Genomic DNA, 19,668 nt, shown 5'->3' with positions numbered 1-19,668 from the left:
CTTCAGCTTCACACAGCCTTTTGAGTAACTCCAATCCAAATTTTGACCAGGTGAGATCTTCCTGTCTTCTGCCTTTCAAAATTACTTTACAGCACAATTTGCCAGTTAAACCTCTCAGCTTCACCAGCCCTTGGAGTAACTCCAATCCAAATTTTGACCAGGTGAGATCTTCTTGTCTCTGCCTTTCAAAATAAAAACACAGCACAATTGAAAATAAAAGCCTGTGACGGACCAAAAAATACCCCTCTCCTGCCCAGCTCCGGACATGCACACACCCGAGCCCTCCCACGATTTCCGCGTGCGGGAATTGTCTAGTTAGGGGCTCGGGCTTCGGCACGAGCCACTCTCCTCTCCATTGCAAAGCAATGGGAGGAGAGTGGCTCGTGGCGAAGCCACGAGCCACTATTGTTCTCCTGTGAAAAAAGCGTCTATTATTATTATTATTCCTAACGTTTCCGCCGTTTTTCGGTCGCTAACTCGTCCTCGGCCTTTGAGAAAACCAAAGCAAATATATATCAAAACGTGCGGCTTCATCGGGAATCCCGGGCTATGACTTTTCTAAGAAATTTGTCATTTTTTCGCAGAATTATTCGCAAAAAACTGCGAAAAAAGTCCCATAGAAAATGAATGGGGAGTGAAAAAAATCGAGTGAAAAAATCCACTTTTTCCCAACGCCACTGCTTCGCCATACGTTCACCTAGAAACTTCATTTAACCATCAAAACGTAGTGATTTTTCTTGTCTCCGCAGGAATGTATTTTATGTCAGGCTGAGATTTACAGTTTTTCATCAGTGAGTCCTCAAAAAGTGAAAATTCTCAAAATCTGCTCTGGTTAGAGTGTGGCATGTCAGTTGGTAGAGTGGAGGAGAGGAGAGAAATCCGCCTGAAAATTTCCCGATCGCATCGCCCTCACGACCAAACCATAAAGTTAGGGGAATGAAATTTGGTCAGATTGTAAACAATTTTCCTGGGATTCAAATGAATCCAAGTTTGAAGACCTCGCTGTTTCTGAAGTGAAATGGCAGGCAGCAGTTTAGAACAAAGTTGCACCGTTCTCTCCATAGGAACCAATGTAAACTGAATCATCTGCCTCATGGAGGGACAGTGTTTTTAAATCGCTGTAACTCGGTCATTTCTCACAATATTTGGAAAATAATTACATTTATGGAAAGCCACAGCCTTCCTCTTGCTCACGGTCATTTCGGTTTCAGCTAGCATTCACAGTTCGCACACAATTAGCGCCAGAACGAGACGTTGCGCGCTGCTGCTGAAAAGCACTTTTCTGCTGTCTGTGGCAGGCACCGTTGCTATGGGGGCCCATAGCAACCGCCCTTACACACGCGCAGACATGTTCGCAAGCACACACACAGACTCATTGGTGTGCCACACCCACCTTCACACCCAATACCTCCACAGGAGCTGCATTTCAGCCTGAAAACCAGTTCAACCTCTCAGCTTCACACAGCCTTTAGAGCAGGGGTGTCAAACTCAGTTCCAACACACCTGATTCAAATGATCAGGCTCGTTATCAGGCTTCTGCTGAGCTTCATGATAGCTAATCATTTGAATCAGGTGTGTTGTAAGAAGGAAACATCTAGAACACAGAGGATAGTGGACCTCCAGGAACTGAGTTTGACACCCCTGCTTTAGAGTAACTCCAATCCAAATGTTGACCAGGTGAGATCTTCCTGTCTCTGCCTTTCAAAATAAAGCACAGTACAATTGCAAAATAAAAGCCTTCGACGAACTTCAAATGCCAGTTAAACCTCTCAGCTTCATACAGTCTTTACAGTAACTCCAATCCTCTATGTTTTATGTGTTCCCTCTTCCAACACACCTGATTAAAATGATCAGGCTTGTTATAATGCTTCTGCTGAGCTTAATGATCAGCTGATTATTTGAATCAGGTGTGCTGGAAGAGGGAAACATATAAAACATAGAGGATAGTGGACCTCCAGGAACTGAGTTTGACACCCCTGCTTTAGAGTAACTCCAATCCAAATGTTGACCAGGTGAGATCTTCCTGTCTTTCCCTTTCAAAATAAAAGCACAACACAATTTCAAAATAAAAGCCTGCGATGAGCCTGAAAACACCAGTTAAACCTCTCAGCTTCACACAGCCTTTACAGTAACTTCAATCCAAATTTTGACCAGGTGAGCTCTTCCTGTCTCTCCCTTTCAAAATAAAAGCACAGCACAATTTCAAAATAAAAGCCTGCGACGGACTGAAAACTCCAGTTAAACCTCTCAGCTTCACACAGCGTTTACTCCAATCCAAATTTTAACCAGGTCTGATCTTCCTGTCTCTGCCTTTCAAAATAAAAGCACAGCACAATTTCAAAATAAAAGCCTGCAACAGACCAAAAAATGCCAGTTAAACCTCTCAGCTTCACACAGCCTTTAGAGTAACTCCAATTCAAACTTTGACCAGGTGAGATCTTCCTGTCTCTCCCTTTCAAAATAAAAGCACAGCACAATTTCAAAATAAAAGCCTGCAACGGACTGGAAACGCCAGTTAAACCTCTCAGCTTCACACAGCCTTTACAGTAACTCCAATTAAAATGTTGACCAGGTGAGATCTTCCTGTCTTTGTCTTTCAAAATTAAAGCACAGCACAATTTCAAAATAAAAGCCTGCGACAGGCTGGAAACGCCAGTTCAACCTCTCAGCTTCACACAGCCTTTAGAGTAACTCCAATCCAAATTTTGACCAGGTCTGATCTTCCTGTCTCTTCCTCTCAAAATAAAAGAACAGCACAATTTGCCTGTTAGATTTCTCAGCTTCACACAGCCTTTACAGTAACTCCAATCCAAATTTTGACCAGGTGAGATCTTCTTGCCTCTCCTGCGCTGCTCCGGACATGCACACATCCCGAGCCCCTCCCACGATTTCCGCACCAGCGGGAATTGTCTAGTATTTCCATTACTACCCCAATATCATTTTTCATCACGTTTCCGCCAAATTTCGGTCGCTAACTCGTCCTAGGGCTTTGAGAAAACCAAAGCAAATTATATATCAAAACGTGCGGCTTCATCGGGAATAGTGTGCTATGACTTTTCTAAGAAATTCGTCATTTTATCGCAGAATTATTCGCAAAAAACTGCGAAAAAAGTCCCATTGAAAATGAATGGGGAGTGAAAAAATCGGCTCAGAAAATCCACTTTTTTCCACACGCCACTGCTTCGCCATACGTTCACCTAGAAACTTCATTTAACCATCAAAACGCAGTGATTTTTCTTCTCTCCGCAGGAATGTAGTTTATGTCAGGCTGAGATTTACAGTTTTTCATCAGTGAGTCCTCAAAAAAGTGAAAATTCTCAAAATCTGCTCTGGTTAGAGTGCGGCATGTCAGTTGGTAGAGTGGAGGAGAGGTGAAAAATCCGCCTGAAAATTTCCCGATCGCATCGCCCTCACGACCAAACGATAAATCTTAGGGGAATGAAATTTGGTCAGATTGTAGACAAATTCCCTGGGATCAAATGAATCCAAGTTTGAAGACCAAGCTCTTTCTGAAGGGAAATGGCAGGCAGCAGTTTAGACCAAAGTCGCACCGTTCTCTCCATAGGAACCAATGTAAACTGAATCATCTGCCTCATGGAGGGACAGTGTTTTTTAAATCGCTGTAACTCGGTCATTTCTCAGAATATTTGGAAAATAATTACATTTATGGAAAGCCACGGCCTTCCTCTCGCTCACGGTCATTTCGGTTTTCAGCTACCATTCACGGTTAGCCCACAATTAGCGCCAGAACGAGACGTTGCGCGCTGCTGCTGAGAAGCACTTTTCTGCTGTCTGTGGCAGGCACCGTTGCTATGGGGCCCATAGCAACCGCCCTTACACACGCGCAGGCATGGTCCCACGCACACACACAGACTCATTGGTGTGCCACACCCACCATCACACCCAATACCTCCACAGGAGCTGCATTTCAGCTGGAAAATCAGTTCAACCTCTCAGCTTCACACAGCCTTTAGAGCAGGGGTGTCAAACTCTGTTCCAACACACCTGATTCAAATGATCAGGCTCGTTATCAGGCTTCTGCTGAGCTTGATGATGAGCTGATTATTTGAAACAGGTGTGTTGGAAGAGAGAAACATCTAGAACATAGAGGATAGTTGACCTCCAGGAACTGAGTTTGACACCCCTGCTTTAGAGTAACTCCAATCCAAATGTTCACCAGGTGAGATCTTCCTTTCTTTCCCTTTCAAAATAAAAGCACAGCACAATTTCAAAATAAAAGCCAGCTATGGGCCTGAAAACACCAGTTAAACCTCTCAGCTTCACACAGCCTTTACAATAACTCCTATCCAAATTTTGACCAGGTGAGATCTTCCTGTCTCTGCCTTTCAAAATTACTTTACAGCACAATTTGCCAGTTCAACCTCTCAGCTTCACACAGCCTTTAGAGTATCTCCAATCCAAATTTTGACCAGGTGAGATCTTCATGTCTCTGCCTTTGAAAATAAAAGCACAGCACAATTTTAAAATAAAAGTCTGTGACGGACCGGAAAATGTCACCAAAACCCCTCAGCTTCACACAGCCTTTACAGTAACTCCAATCCAAATTTTGACCAGGTGAGATCTTCTTGCCTCTCCTGCGCTGCTCAGGACATGCACCCATCCCGAGCCCCTCCCACGATTTCCGCGTGCGGGAATTGTCTAGTTATTATTTTTCACGTTTCCGCCGTTTTTCGATTCGTAACTCGTCCTAGGCCTTTGAGAAAACCAAAACAAATTATATATCAAAACGTGCGGCTTCATCGGGAATAGTGTGCTATGACTTTTCTAAGAAATTCGTCATTTTATCGCAGAATTATTCGCAAAAAACTGCGAAAAAAATCCCATAGGAAATGAATGGGGACTGAAAAAAAATGGGCTTGAAAAGTCCACTGTTTTCCAAACGCCACTGCTTCGCCATACGTTCACCTAGAAACTTCATTTAACCATCAAAACGCAGTGATTTTTCTTGTCTTCGCAGGAATATATTTTATATCAGGCTGAGATTTACAGTTTTTGATCAGTGAGTCCTCAAAAAAGTGAAAATTTTCAAAATCTGCTCTGGTTAGAGTGCGGCATGTCAGTTGGTAGAGTGGAGGAGAGGTGAAAAATCCGCCTGAAAATTTCCCGATCGCATCGCCCTCACGACCAAACCATAAATGTTAGGGGAATGAAATTTGGTCAGATTGTAGACAATTTTCCTGGGATTCAAATGAATCCAAGTTTGAAGACCTAGCTCTTTCTGAAGAGAAATGGCAGGCAGCAGTTTAGACCAAAGTCGCACCGTTCTCTCCATAGGAACCAATGTAAACTGAATCATCTGCCTCATGGAGGGACAGTGTTTTTTAAATCGCTGTAACTCGGTCATTTCTCACAATATTTGAAAAATAATTACATTTATGGAAAGCCACGGCCTTCCTCTCGCTCACGGTCATTTCGGTTTTCAGCTAGCATTCACGGTTAGCCCACAATTAGCGCCAGAACGAGACGTTGCGCGCTGCTGCTGAGAAGCACTTTTTTGCTGTCTGTGGCAGGCACCGTTGCTATGGGGGCCATAGCAACCGCCCTTACACACGCGCAGGCATGCTCCCACGCACACACACAGACTCATTGGTGTGCCACACCCACCTTCACGCCCAATACCTAAACAGAAGCTGAATTTCAGCCTGAAAATCAGTTCAAACTCTCAGCTTCACACAGCCTTTAGAGCAGGGGTGTCAAACTCAGTTCCAACACACCTGATTCAAATGATCAGGCTCGTTATCAGGCTTCTGCTGAGCTTCATGATAGCCTATCATTTGAATCAGGTGTGTTGTAAGAAGGAAACATCTAGAACACAGAGGATAGTGGACCTCCAGGAACTGAGTTTGACACCCCTGCTTTGGGGTAACTCCAATCCAAATGTTGACCCGGTGAGATCTTCCTGTCGTTGCCTTTCAAAATAAAAGCACAGCACAATTTCAAAATAAAAGCCTGCGACAGGCTGGCAACGCCAGTTCAACCTCTCAACTTCACACAGCCTTTAGAGTAACTCCAATCCAAATTTTGACCAGGTCTGATCTTCTTGTCTCTTCCTCTCAAAATAAAAGCACAGCACAATTTGCCTGTTAGAATTCTCAGCTTCACACAGCCTTTACAGTAACTCCAATCCAAATTTTGACCAGGTGAGATCTTCTTGCCTCTCGTGCGCTGCTCCGGACATGCAAACATCCCGAGCCCCTCCCACGATTTCCGCACCAGCGGGAATTGTCTAGTCTTTTATTATATTTTCTTCACGTTTCCGCCATTTTTCGGTCGCTAACTCGTCCCAGGGCTTTGAGAAAACCAAGGCAAATTATATATCAAAACGTGCGGCTTCATCGGGAATAGTGTGCTATGACTTTTCTAAGACATTCGTCATTTTTTCGCAGAATTATTCGCAAAAAACTGAGAAAAAATTCCCATAGAAATGAATGGGGACGGAAAAAAAAAATCCACTGTTTTCCAAACGCCACTCCTTCGCCATACCTTCACCTAGAAACTTCATTTAACGATGAAAACGCAGTGATTTGTCTTGTCTTCGCAGGAATGTATTTTATGTCAGGCTGAGATTTATAGTTTTTGATCAGTGAGTCCTCAAAAAAGTGAAAATTCTCAAAATCTGCTCTGGTTAGAGTGCGGCATGTCAGTTGGTAGAGTGGAGGAGAGGTGAAAAATCTGCCTGAAAATTTCACGATCGCATCGCCCTCACGACCAAACGATAAGAGATAGGAGAATGAAATTTGGTCAGATTGTAAACAATTTTCCTGGGATTCAAATGAATCCAAGTTTTACGGCCTAGCTCTTTCTGAAGTGAAATGGCAGGCAGCAGTTTAGACCAAAGTCGCACCCTTCTCTCCATAAGAACCAATGTAAACTGAATCATCTGGCTCATGGAGGGACAGTGTTTTTTAAATCGCTGTAACTCGGTCATTTCTCACAATATTTGGAAAATAATCATATGTATGGATAGCCACAGCCTTCCTCTCGCTCACGGTCATTTTTGTTTTCAGATATCATTAACGGTTCGTCCACAATTTGTGCCAGAACGGGACATTGTGCGCTGCTGCTGAGAAGCACTTTTCTGCTGTCTGTGTCAGGCACCGTTGCTATGCGGGTCCATAGCAACCGCCCTTACACACGCACGAGCGGGACTCAGGCATAGTCTCACGCACACACACAGACTCATTGGTTTGCCATACCTATTTTTACACATAATACCTCCACAGGAGCTGCATGTCAGCCTGAAAATCAGTTAAACCTCTCAGCTTCACACAGCCTTTAGAGCAGGGGTGTCAAACTCAGTTCCTGGAGGGCCACTATCCTACATGTTTTCGATGTTTCCCTCTTCCAACACACCTGATTCAAATGATCAGGCTCGTTATTAGGCTTCTGCTGAGCTTAATGATAAGCTCATCATTTGAATCAGGTGTGTTGGAAGAGGGAAACATCCAAAACATAGAGGATAGTGGCCCTCCAGGAACTGAGTTTGACACCCCTGCTTTAGAGTAAATCCAATCCAAATTTTGACCAGGTGAGATCTTCCTGTCTCTGCCTTTCAAAATAAAAGCACAGCAGAATTTGCCAGTTAAACCTCTCAGCTTCACACAGCCTTTATAGTAACTCCAATCCACATTTTGACCAGGTGAGAGCTTCCTGTCTCTAGCTTTCAAAATAAAAGCACAGCACAATTTCAAAATAAAAGCCTGCAACGGACTGGAAAACGCCAGTTAAACCTCTCAACTTCACACAGCCTTTAGTTACTCCAATCCAAATTTTGACCAGGTGAGATCTTCCTGTCTCTGCCTTTCAAAATAAAAGCACAGCACAATTTGACAGTTAAACCTCTCAGCTTCACACAGCCTTTTGAGTAACTCCAATCCAAATTTTGACCAGGTGAGATCTTCCCTTCTTACAGTCAATAAGATCAGCACAGTGAAGCTGATGCACCTGCTGTACCTCTTTCCCTTCCTCCTGTAATTTCAAATGTCCATTTTTTGTCAGTTTGTAAAGGATGCTGCTGATGCAAGCCGCAAGAGTTTCACAAGTTCATGGTGACAATAAGCGAAATTTGGAAAAAGAAAACACTTAATATGTCTTCAAATATCATCTATTATAATATGCATCTCTGTCTCTGTTCAACTGTGGGGATTTTTTTTATTAAAGTCTAGATCTTGGTCTCTGATCTGCAATGCCGATGTACGATTTATGATATTAGTGTAACTGTTTATTATTGTGTGTCAGGCTTATGACCGGTGGTTCAACCTTTCTAATAACATCAAACAAAGGACAAACATGACAAATACTATGGTGTGCTTCCTAGTGAGACCATTCAGTGGGCCTTAAACCAAGGCTTCCTGCTAGGGTTATTGGTGACAACACTGTCCTTTGAAGAAGGTCTTAATTACACATACATGTAAAGTCGCCATATTATATCACTCATTGTGTTGTTGTCACATATTCTTACATCTGTGTCTTCATCATCTGTTCTTTTCCACTTCAGTCAGAAAACAGGTGAAAGACGGACAGAAATCATGTCCTTTCCCTTCTTAGTGAAATGGGCAAACCTTCTCCCATGCCTGAAGAAACAAAAAATAAACTACGAAAAATAGTCATAACGCTGAAACGGCCAGCTAGGGATGCAATATAACAATATTTTTATCTAACAAAGAAATCTAATCTCCTTTGTTAGATCTCTTTGATCTAACAAAGGTTAAATCAATCATACCCTTCCAGGATTAGGTTTTCCATAATAACAGAACACCACCATCTCCACAGAACTGCCGTGTCGTCCTTATAGGAAGAGCACATTCCACAAATCCACAATGATTAACTTCATGTACATGTATGTTGCTCTTACTTTAAATATCCACACTAGTTTGTCAAACTTACAGGAACTGTAATGATCAAATTATCGGTTCAACTTACAACAGTGAAGTCAAATGGAGCACCAACAATTAGGTACCAGGCGTACTGTGTCAGAAACATTAAACAGGTTAAGATACTGAAAATATGTTCAGCTAATTGGAAAGTTCCATGTTTGAAAGCTTACCATTATCATAAAAATGCCACAGTCGTTTGCATGTGTCTGTCTCGGAAGCCCCTACACCACGATAGTAGAACAAATATCAAAATGTATCTAATACAATTTATTTTAAAAAGCATGGTATCATGATATTGCTTTGATGGGCCAAGTCAGTTTATATGGGGGTGTATATTAATACTAAAAAAGTTTTGAGCAAAATAGTTACAATATTCACTGCAGGTCACCCTCTCTTTGGGACACAGCAACAGAGGACACTTGATTCCCATGAATGCAGTTGTATCTTCTGATGAAGTAATGCAATCTTGAAGACTGTTACCTCTATGTCTTTGCCTGTTTGTCAAATAAATTAATATTAATTGATCAAAAATAATTGTAAAATACAATAAAATAAGTAAATAAAATATTTTAAATGAATACAGAAATAAATCAAAAATACTTGTAGTTAAAAATAATAGTATAATTAAGCTTAAAATAAGTAAATGAAAACAATGATAAACAAAATATAGTTCAGGCAAACATTAAGTGAAAAATTCAAAAATAATTAAAAAATAAAAATGCAAAATTTCATGTTCTTCATTAGAAATGTCATTAAAATGACATAAAAATAACAATAATGCAAAACAAAATGAAAATTATTTCAAAACTTATAAAAACAACAAAATATTCATGATAAAATAAAAAAGAATTAAATAAAAATCTGAAACACAAACATGTAAAACTGCAAAGAAAAATAAATCTAATGAATAAAACTGAAATATAAATGCTAAATATTAATTTCCATCATAAATACAATAACAAAATACATAAATAAATAAAATATATTAAAATGATAAAACAAATCCAAAATGCATATAACAGAAATGAAATAAAATAAAGCTGAAAATACAATAAGTTTTATAAAAAATCACAATAGACAAAATAAAAGTAAGAAACAGTTAAAAAAACACAATAGTGCAAAATAAAAATACTAATTACTTTTATAATTAAAAATAACTACAATAAAATATTCACAATAAAATCAAAAATAATAAAATTTAAAAAATCCAAAAGTCAAATATTAAATCACAAAATAAAATGAAAAATGTAAAGAATAAAATTAAAGCAAAAAATAGAAATGCTAAATATTAATTAAATATTTTTAAAAATTTAATTAAATTAACCATTAAATAAAACAACAAAAAATGGTAAACTACATAACATGTATCAAAATAGGAACATAAATCAATAAAAAATATGTTTAATTAAAATAATAATAAAGTAAATCTGAAAACAAAAGGTGAAGTTAAATGTGTTAGATCAGCCCCCAGGAGAGCAACGCCTGTTTATGGAAGTTTGATAATTGAATCGGTATTTTTGTCAATTTTATGATTACATTTAAGTAAAACATGAATTCCTCCTAATTTTTTGAATACATAATTTGGTATTGCATTCCAGATTTTAACATTTTCTCTTATGAGGCGACATAACCAATTAATTTTGAACATATTATTCATATTATTAATAGATAGAGATAGATAGATCGATACTTTATTAATCTCCAAAGAGAAATTCACAGTTCCAGCAGCATGAAAGGTAAGAAAAAAAACATTGCAAGAAACAAATAAGACTATAAAATACAAAGTTATCATCCCTGGGTGGGTTTGGACCACCAACCTTTTGATTAATAGCTGAATGCATTAACCAATTGCACCACAGAGACCACATATAAGCTTGTACATGTTATTAGTCATTAGTTAATTTCATTCTCTTCCGTTCACATATGGTTGTAATACTCTCTTTCTATGACTCTTTGGCTGTGTCCGAAATGGCATACTAACATACTACATACTACATACTCAATGAGTATATACTGTATACTATGTACTATAAGTATGATTAGAATGCCAACCGTTCACACTGTCGTATACTACTACGTTTCCCATAATGCATTTCAAACCTCCGACGACAAAAACCGGAAGTACGGCTATCTACTGACACACACACACTGCAGACAGAACCTTCTGGAAAAAACGCCTCTCCCAACGGGCGCCCGGCAACAGCCTAGCAACACCAATCAGCGGTGGCATCGAGGCCCCGGTGCACGTTCATTGGCACTTCTTTCAAATAAAGCCGCTGGCCGCTGGCCGCCAACGCCCTTTCTTCGGTTCCATTCAGAGGTAAGGCTGCGTACTTTTTCTCCTCCCTGCTAGCTTTAGCATAGGCCGATTCTGCACTATATCCTATTAAATATTATGCTCCAAATGAATCTAAATGCTAAGGGTAACAGTAGAAATGCATACTGAATGCTCTTTTGCCTCATAGTGCGGTTTAACCGGAGCTTTTGTGCATTTTCCCAGTCGGTGCTGGTGAGGGAGTGTGAATAAACTCTGCTAGCTTTCGCTGACTGTAGACCTGTTTGTGTTATACTGTTCGGTTTGTGGTAACAGTAGAAATGCATACTGAATGCTCTTTTGCCTCATAGTGCGGTTAAACCGGAGCTTTTGTGCATTTTCCCAGTCGGTGCTGGTGAGGGAGTGTGAATAAACTCTGCTAGCTTTAGCTGACGGTAGACCTGTTTGTGCTATGCTGTTCAGTTTGTGCTCTAAATGAATGGGAATGCTGAAGGTACCAGCAGAAAATGTATACTTGATACTGATGTGAGGAAACAATTTTTAAAGGAGATTTAGGATAACTTTGCACCTCTTTGTATTTGCTTTGGTCATGTTCAAGTTGCTGTAAGAGCTTGAGGACATTTTAATTAATGTCAATGTCCAACGGTTGTCTTTGTAAAATGTTGCTGCAACGGATAAAATAGCCTTTTCTGCCTCATAATGTTTGTTTGGAAAATAGCGTGGTTAAACCGGAGCTTTTATGCATTTTTCCAGTCTCTCGGTGAGGGAGTGTGAAGCGCCTTTCTCCCTCAACTTCTAGCTTTGTTTGTTCACTTGAGTTGCACAGTTCAGTTTTGTGCTCTAAATGAATAGGGATGCTGACGGTCAGAGCAGAAAAATGTAAACTTGACGCTGATGTGTAGAAATGATGATTAAAGAAGATGTAGTAGTATTTGCTTTGGTCATGTTCAAGTTGCTATTTGTGCTTTGGGACGTTTTAATTTGCATCTATGTAGAACGGTTGTCTTAGTAAAATGGTGCTGTGATATTTCTTCTACCTCTTTGTGTTTTCTGTAAAATAGTGTGGTTAAACAGGAGCTTTGCTATAACTGTTTTAGTCTTGCAAAATGGTGCTGTGTGCACTTTCACAGGAATTTTGATGTTTAAATTAATTAAGGTGCCAGTGCTTTGTTCCATCATGTTACAATCAGTTCTATAAGTCATTTAGGACATTATGATGAGTATAATGTCGTTTATTTAAGGCATGTTGCATGATTAAATGTTTCAGTGCAGCATTGTCTGATTTTTTTTATTTATTTATTTATTTATTTTTTTACCCTTGTTGTGTTTTAAAATCGTTGTTTCAGTTTCTGAGTCAGCAGTGACAGTAGATTTTTTTTCTCTGATTAAAAAAATACATTGCGAGGACATTTGATGTGTTGTGTGTACATGTTTTTCTGCTCATATTGGTGATAACTGTTTTATAGCAGTGGTTTCAGACAAGTCACAGTGTTTGTGTTTTTTCTTTTAAGATTTTCACTATGCTGTAAGTGTCTTAGTCTTGTAAAATGTACTTTATACTGCTAACTTATCTTCAGCTGGTGCGGTCACCATGGTGACCAACTGCCAGGCTCACACAGGGGTGTCACTAGGTTTTAAGGACAGGGGAGGCTTAGCCCCCATGAGAAATTGCTTTTACACTTTTTGGACCAATTTAGATTTTTTTCAGAGATACTTGACTGTATAAATGTTTTAGGCCACGGTGGCCTTGACTTTTGCTCACAACACAATAATTCAGGGCTGCCAACTTGTGATCAGACCTCAGAGTGAGATTTGGTTTATGTGAGATGCTGATGGGGGGTGTGGGGGCCCTCCCCCAGAAAATTTTGAAAATTATTGATCCTATTTCCTGCATTCTGGTGTATTTTAATAGCATTTTGTTAAAATCTTATTATAGAGATGACATTAAGGGATAATAAAAAACATTGAGATTTAAAAAAACTGAAAAAAACAGAGCAACAGCAGGCAATATTGAAAATGTTTCTTCATGTAAAATATAGATGAAGGTTCTGTGGCTGGATGTGCATAGCACATTTCAGTATTTTCCGTAAATATATGCATAATTGAAATAACTCCATCAACCACTTTTAACATTTGTCTTTATAGGATTCTAATGCACTCAGCTGCTTCAAGTTGACCACATCAGCCAACTAAAGATTGAAAAGTGCTTAAGCAAAAACAAAACATCTTTATAACTTAAGTTATCTATTCACTGAACAGAATTACAATCAGACACTAAACTCTGTCCCACAGGAGCAGGGTTACATGGACTAAAATCAGGACCAAACCAGGTCTGACTGGACCTCACAGGAGCAGGGTATCATGGACTAAACCCAGGACTAAATGAATGAATAACTTATTAACTCGGCCCAAAAATCAATAACAGAGTCTGCAAATTCAGAATAAATGGCACAACTGTATACAGGAACAGGAAGAGAACAGGAAAAAATGAATTTTTGTGAGCCATGTTGTACTCCCCGAGGCTTCAGAAAATTCACCAGTTACTTGTAGTGCAGTTTGTATCTGTGATTTATCTTTGAGGAATAAAACTGTCATTAGCTAGCTGTGAAATCTTTATCTCACGATTGAAAATGACTAAACCTTGAATATTTGGGTTGCAGGAAATATTTAAGAATAGGAGTTCAGCCACAACCAAAACCAAGAAACAAGAAATGGGACATCCTTGGCGTACACCTCTTGAGACAGAAAACCTCCTCGACATTCTGGGATATAAAATCACCGAGCTATTTATGTCATTATAAAACATAGTGATACTATTAATAAATTTATCACCAAAGCCAAGAATTTTTAGGGTCTGTATAATGAAAGAGTGTTCAATTGAATCAAATGCCTTGTAGAAATCTAGGAAAGCCTTCAGTGCTTTTGAGTTTATATAATCTGAGTAATCAATTGGATCTAATATTAATCTGATATTAGAACTAATGTGACTCTTTGCCATGAAGCCATTTTGATTTTCACTTATTATCTCTTCTAAATTATTTTTCAGTCGTTTAGCATAGACTTTTGCTCAGATTCTATAATCAATATTTAAAAGTGAAACAGGTCTCCAGTTTTCTATTATTAAGGGATCTTTACCTGGCTTTGGAATCAAGGTGAGCAGACCTTGCTTCATGGTAGTTGTCATTTCTTGTCTGCTAATGCATTTGTTATACATCAGTAAAAGATGTTCCTTAATCAAATCCCAGAAGCAAAGGTAAAATTCAACTGTGAGACCATCACTTCCAGGTGATTTTCTCATTCTCATTGAATGAACAGCATCAGTAATTTCTGAACCCAGAATGTCAGCTTCACATGTCTCTCTAAAGCTCTCTGAAATCAAGGGTGTAAAATTTTGTATGTGCTTCATAAATTTATCACATTTTGTTTGATTAAATTCAGATGTATACAGGTTGCTATAAAACAAGGTAATATAATTGGAGATGATATTTAGGGAGTCACAGGAGAGCCAAATCAAAATATAAATAAATAAATAATTAAATAAATATGGAAATATAAAGAGAAATAAGTAAAAAGAAAAATTGTCTTTGCTTTTACCTTTTCTGTTTTTCCTTTTATTTATTTATTTAATTATATCTTTATATTTCCACATTTATTTGTTTATTTATTTATTTCTCTTTATATTTCCACATTTATTTATTTATTTACTTATTTATATTTTGATTTGGCACTCCTGTGACTCCATAGCTATTAGGATCCAAGCATACTAGCTCATTTATATTAAGAGATGTAATATTATTTCTTTTTCTGTTTCTTTTCTCTAATGCAAAAAAGTAACTTGAGTTTTTCTCACCTTCTCCTAACCACTTGGCTCTAGATCTGATGAAAGCGCCTTTCGCTAAGTTCACGTAAATTCTGTCAAGCTCTTCTCTGAGGTTTTTTAGTGTGCTTAGGTCTTCTTCAGATAAATCATGTTTGGAACTTAATAACTGTAGCTGGTTCATTAGAAAATTCATTTTTTCATCTTTTACTTTTTTAAAATTTCTTTACTAATTGCAACTTCTCTCATTTTAAATTTAAAGTATTCCCATTTTTGAATTGGATTAATTTCTCTTTTACCGAATATATCCTTAGCAAGTAATTGTACCCCTTCTTTAAATTGTTTATCATCTAATATATTAATGTTTAATTTCCAATAGCCTCTTCTGTTAGAATTCTCTTTTGATCCTGTTAATCTTAAACTTATTAATTTATGATCACACAGTGGAGCATGAGTATGAGAAATATCTAAAACAAACTGTAAACTCTGTGATGAGATTAAGCAAAGGTCAATTCTTGACTGTAAACTTCTGCTGGTGTTAGACCACGTGCAGTCTGTGACATTGGGGTTCATAAATGTCCACACATCTGTTAGCAAAAGATGATCATTTATAAATGAGGTGGGTTTAAAGCCCAGTAATGATGCAGATCTTGGAGGATGTCTGTCCATGTAATCATCTGGAGCATCATTAAAGTCTCCTCCTATGATAATAGTAGAATCTTTGTATTTTTCCTTTAAATCGTCCAAAGCTGAAGAGAGTTCAGTAAACATGTCCTTTGCTTGCAATGCTCTGTTTGGTCCATAAACATTACAAATGATAGACATCAAATCATCCACCTTCAAAACTAAAATGATCCAGCGGCCTTTGTTCGAAGTTTCCAGAATATCACCATTACATCTGTTTAAAAGTACTGCCACTCCAGCTGAATAATTGTATACAGGCAGTTATAGTAGCAGCAGCAGTACATGCATCTGCTGATGTGGGATTATTTCTGTCTTTTCAGCTTTTTAAAACACAGAAAATACACAAAGGATTTATCATTTCTTCACTATGTTGAAGCCTTAGTTGATACTGTGGTGAACATTTGTCTCTGTTAAATAGTGCTCTGACAGATGAAATATTTCTTGTACCTTGTAGTGTTTGCTTAAAAAGTAGTGTGGTTAAATGTAACATTGACTACATTTTCTAGCAATGTGGATGTTAAAATTAATTAAGGTGTTAGTGCTTTGTTCCATTATGTTACAATCAGTTCTATCAGTCAATTAGGACATCATGATGAGTATAATATCGTTTATTTAAGACATGTTGCATGAGGAAATGTTAACATACCATTAATTACAGTGTCATATTAATTCTCTGTGCTGTGTTAAAGACCAGTTCAGCTACTTTTGCTGCAGACATGTTGAGATTCTTCTTCTTTCTGAGAAAACATGCAGTAGTGCTTTAATTTAGTAGCCACTGGTCTGTAGCCCTTTTGTGTTTTGAATTAGTTGTTTCAGTTTGAGTCAGCAGAGTAAGTAGATTTTTCCCTCTGATGAAAAAACACATAGTGAGGACATTAGATGTGTCTTGTACATGCATGTTTTGCTGCTCATATTGGTGCTTACTGTTTCATAGCAGGGCTTTTAGATAACTGTTTTTTTTTTCACCAGCCTTTGGACAGCCTTTTGGAGAGCCTCTGGATTGCCCTTGGACATCCTTTGGTCAACCACCTCTGCATCACCTCGTATCCTTTCATCCATCCATCCATCCATCCATCCATCCGTTTTGTGTGCCTTGTTCTCTCTCTCTCTCTCTTTGTCTCTCTCCCTCCCTGTGTTTGTGTGTCTCTCTTGTGCTCTTGTGCTGTCTTCCAGGATGCCTCGGAAGGGGAGACGCTCCCAGGCCCAGAAGCAGCGCTGGAGGAAGCTGGACGCGTCCGAGATGCCCACCCCTCCTGTCGACGCACCCCACTGCTCCCGCTCTCCCCAGTACAAGGTATGTTTACACCCAAACTGACATGCTCACTTGTGCAATACAGAATGTGCTAAGTTGGACACATTCATGGCATCTGCACAATGTTGAATTAAATAAGTGTATTATTTGCTCACAGAAGGTTGGTTCCACCCTGCCAGCCGGACGGTTCTGGGAAGAGCGGCAGGCGCGTGCAAACCTTATTGCACGTAAGTACTCAGATGTTTTTATCATGAAATATCTTCACAAATCATATTTAGTGTACCACCAACAATTACCCGTTGAACACAGATTCTGCTGTTCTCATACAATAATAGAAAATGGTGATTGTTGTATGAGCTCTCTTTGTTTGAAATCCGTTTTAAATCCTCTTTTGCTCTGTCTTCTTGTGAACAGGCCGTGGCACCGGTTACCGCCACAAGGTTTTAAAATGGCCAACTTCACCCTTTACTGGGCGCAACCACAAGTTGGTCATTCCTCCTGAGCGCCCTGGAAAGAAGGTATAATTATTAATCGTTGCTGTTCGTTTTCTTAAAAAGCTCTTTTGACTTTGATACTAAAACTGTGGTATTTCTTTTGCAGTTCATTCTTCTTGTCGGGGACTCCCATCTACGTGCTCTTGTAGATGGCTTTATTCGGATGCCAGAGTCTCGGCTGAGCTTTGGCTTCCTGTCGATCCCGGGGGCGTCTGCTTCGGAAATTCGCACTGAGGTTCTGCACGCTGCAGTTCCTCGTGCACCTGATGCCGTCTGCGTCATGGCCCCTGGCAACAACCTGACCAGCACCACTGTTGAGAAGGCCGGTGTGGATTTTGCCAATCTCCTCACCACTTGTGGCAACCGCTGGTCCAAGGTTTTTGTGGTCGACTTTCCTCCCCGCCTGGTTGTTGACGTCCAACACCAGGACCTGCTTCGCCAGGAATACAGACGTGTGGCTGCTCGTATGGGTAAGAGGAAAAAGATTGTTTTCATCCATTCCATTCACTGAATGAACAAACTAGGAAGACGTGACCTACATTTTAACAATTCTCAAGTATCAATGGATATTTTGGTACAATGATGACTTTTTTTTTTCAATTGTTTTTCAAGGTGTAAAGTTCTTCAACACTGCAGAGCACTTCCCCCTGAGTGATTTGGTGCTGTGGAGCAAGGATGGTGTAAGTGTAGTATGTTGTGAAAAAAAGTTGTTGATTGGACAAGTTTGGTTCACGGCAGATGTTCACTGACATTAAAACTGTTTGTGTGGGTTTTTTTTTTTCAAAATTTCTTATTTATGCAGGTCCATCTGAGTGATTGTGAGGGGATGGGGATCCTCGTCCAGTTGTTCTGGTCCGCTGCCAGCGAGCAACTGCTGACGCCACTTCCTTCGCCCCGGATCTCTCCTCAGCCTCCAGTTCGGAAAACTACAGTGAGAGAGAGATCCCCTGCTCCACCCAGCCCGAAACCCCGTGAACGGAGGAATATTGGTCAGGGCGGCAAGGTAATTGATAAATTGCTTTATGTTTTTCAGACTTTTTTAGACAACTGTGACATCATGTATTGTGATAATAATGGTAATAATATGTGTATGGTGGTAAAAAACATTAGTTATAATTCACTGTGACGCTTTCTGTGATTGCAGACGAGCCATCCTCGGGAACCTCCCCAGTCCAGAGGTTCACCAAAGCCCAGGATGGCTCAACAGCAGGTTTGTGATTCTTCAGATATTTCTTTCAGATGCTATTGGTTGTTTTTTGACAGGACAAACTGTAATTAGTAGTGTCTGCTTTGTGTTTTACAGGTGGAGGAGAGCTTCCTTCCACTGAACCCCGTCTGGTTCAGCAGCACAGCCCTAAGTGCCATGGAGAAAGTGTCTCCCTCCCATATGTCTTGCCTGGCGGATTTCAATGCCACGGAGAAAGTGTCTCCCTCCCATAAGTCTTGCCTGGCGGATTTCAAGGCTTCTCCTAAGCCAAAGAAGGTAAGTTGATTGATTAAAATTTTATCTCCCGCGGAAGGATTGTATGAATGCTCAAACATGTAATTCCTGACAGTTAATTCTGCAGATGTTTTTTTTAGTGTCATGTGCAATTAAGTAAAACCAGTTCATAACAACAGCCACAAATAATAACAGACTTGAATCAGCTACACAGAAATGTAGTTGTAAATTGTTGGGTACCTGTTCAACTCCATTTAATTGGTATCTCATTTGGTTGCTGCTGACTCCATTCCACAGGCATCTACATTGTCCACATTGACACTTGCTATGTTTTTTTCTCATCTGTCATCAGCTGTTTGACTCACCCCCGGCCAGATTGTCCTGCAGTTGGGGCAAGACAGAAACCCCTGTTTGTTCTCCCATTGCAAAGGTAAGGATTAATCATCTTCTTATCAATATGTATCATCTGACTGAAAATCATCGTCATTTCACTGAAGTTTTGTTGTTCTGTGTTTAGATGGCCAAGATGATGACCCCCTCACCGAATGGACAGGCCTGGACAGCTGATGATGCGGGCTGCAAGCCTCCTTCTCCTCAGAAGGTATATTTACCTCTCGATAATCAATTAAAAGAACAGTACAAAGCAGGCATCTCCATTTGTGGCCATTTTTGTCATTCCTGTTTTTTTCTGGCACATTTACTGTATAATCACAATTCCAATGAATCGCTAGCATGAGGAAAATTGAAACTACAAGCTAGCTATCAGCTACCAATCCAGCTTATTTGTTAGCTTGCTATCTTTCGGGTA

The 19,668-nt window shown here is 39.4% G+C and overlaps 1 protein-coding gene across 2 annotated transcripts in view; it reads left to right on the top strand.

The window, feature by feature from the left end:
* Positions 1-19,668, top strand: part of LOC127535651 (uncharacterized) — a 35,008-nt gene that overhangs the window by 6,183 nt on the left and 9,157 nt on the right. The window contains exons 1-11 of one of the 2 annotated variants that reach the window (XM_051954033.1): positions 10,782-11,217; positions 16,643-16,967; positions 17,083-17,152; positions 17,340-17,443; positions 17,526-17,889; positions 18,032-18,099; positions 18,222-18,422; positions 18,564-18,629; positions 18,723-18,902; positions 19,213-19,290; positions 19,378-19,461. In XM_051954033.1, the coding sequence (XP_051809993.1) occupies positions 16,848-16,967; positions 17,083-17,152; positions 17,340-17,443; positions 17,526-17,889; positions 18,032-18,099; positions 18,222-18,422; positions 18,564-18,629; positions 18,723-18,902; positions 19,213-19,290; positions 19,378-19,461 (1,335 nt within the window). In that variant the 5' untranslated portion in view covers positions 10,782-11,217; positions 16,643-16,847. Of the gene's footprint in view, positions 1-10,781; positions 11,218-16,642; positions 16,968-17,082; positions 17,153-17,339; positions 17,444-17,525; positions 17,890-18,031; positions 18,100-18,221; positions 18,423-18,563; positions 18,630-18,722; positions 18,903-19,212; positions 19,291-19,377; positions 19,462-19,668 lie in introns of those variants that run through there. The other variant, XM_051954034.1, reaches the window with a different exon arrangement.

Source organism: Acanthochromis polyacanthus, chromosome 10 (genome assembly GCF_021347895.1).
Source record: "Acanthochromis polyacanthus isolate Apoly-LR-REF ecotype Palm Island chromosome 10, KAUST_Apoly_ChrSc, whole genome shotgun sequence".
Classification (NCBI taxonomy): Eukaryota; Metazoa; Chordata; class Actinopteri; family Pomacentridae; genus Acanthochromis; species Acanthochromis polyacanthus.
Note: the sequence above shows the minus strand (reverse complement) of the source record. Positions and strands in the feature narration are given on the sequence as shown.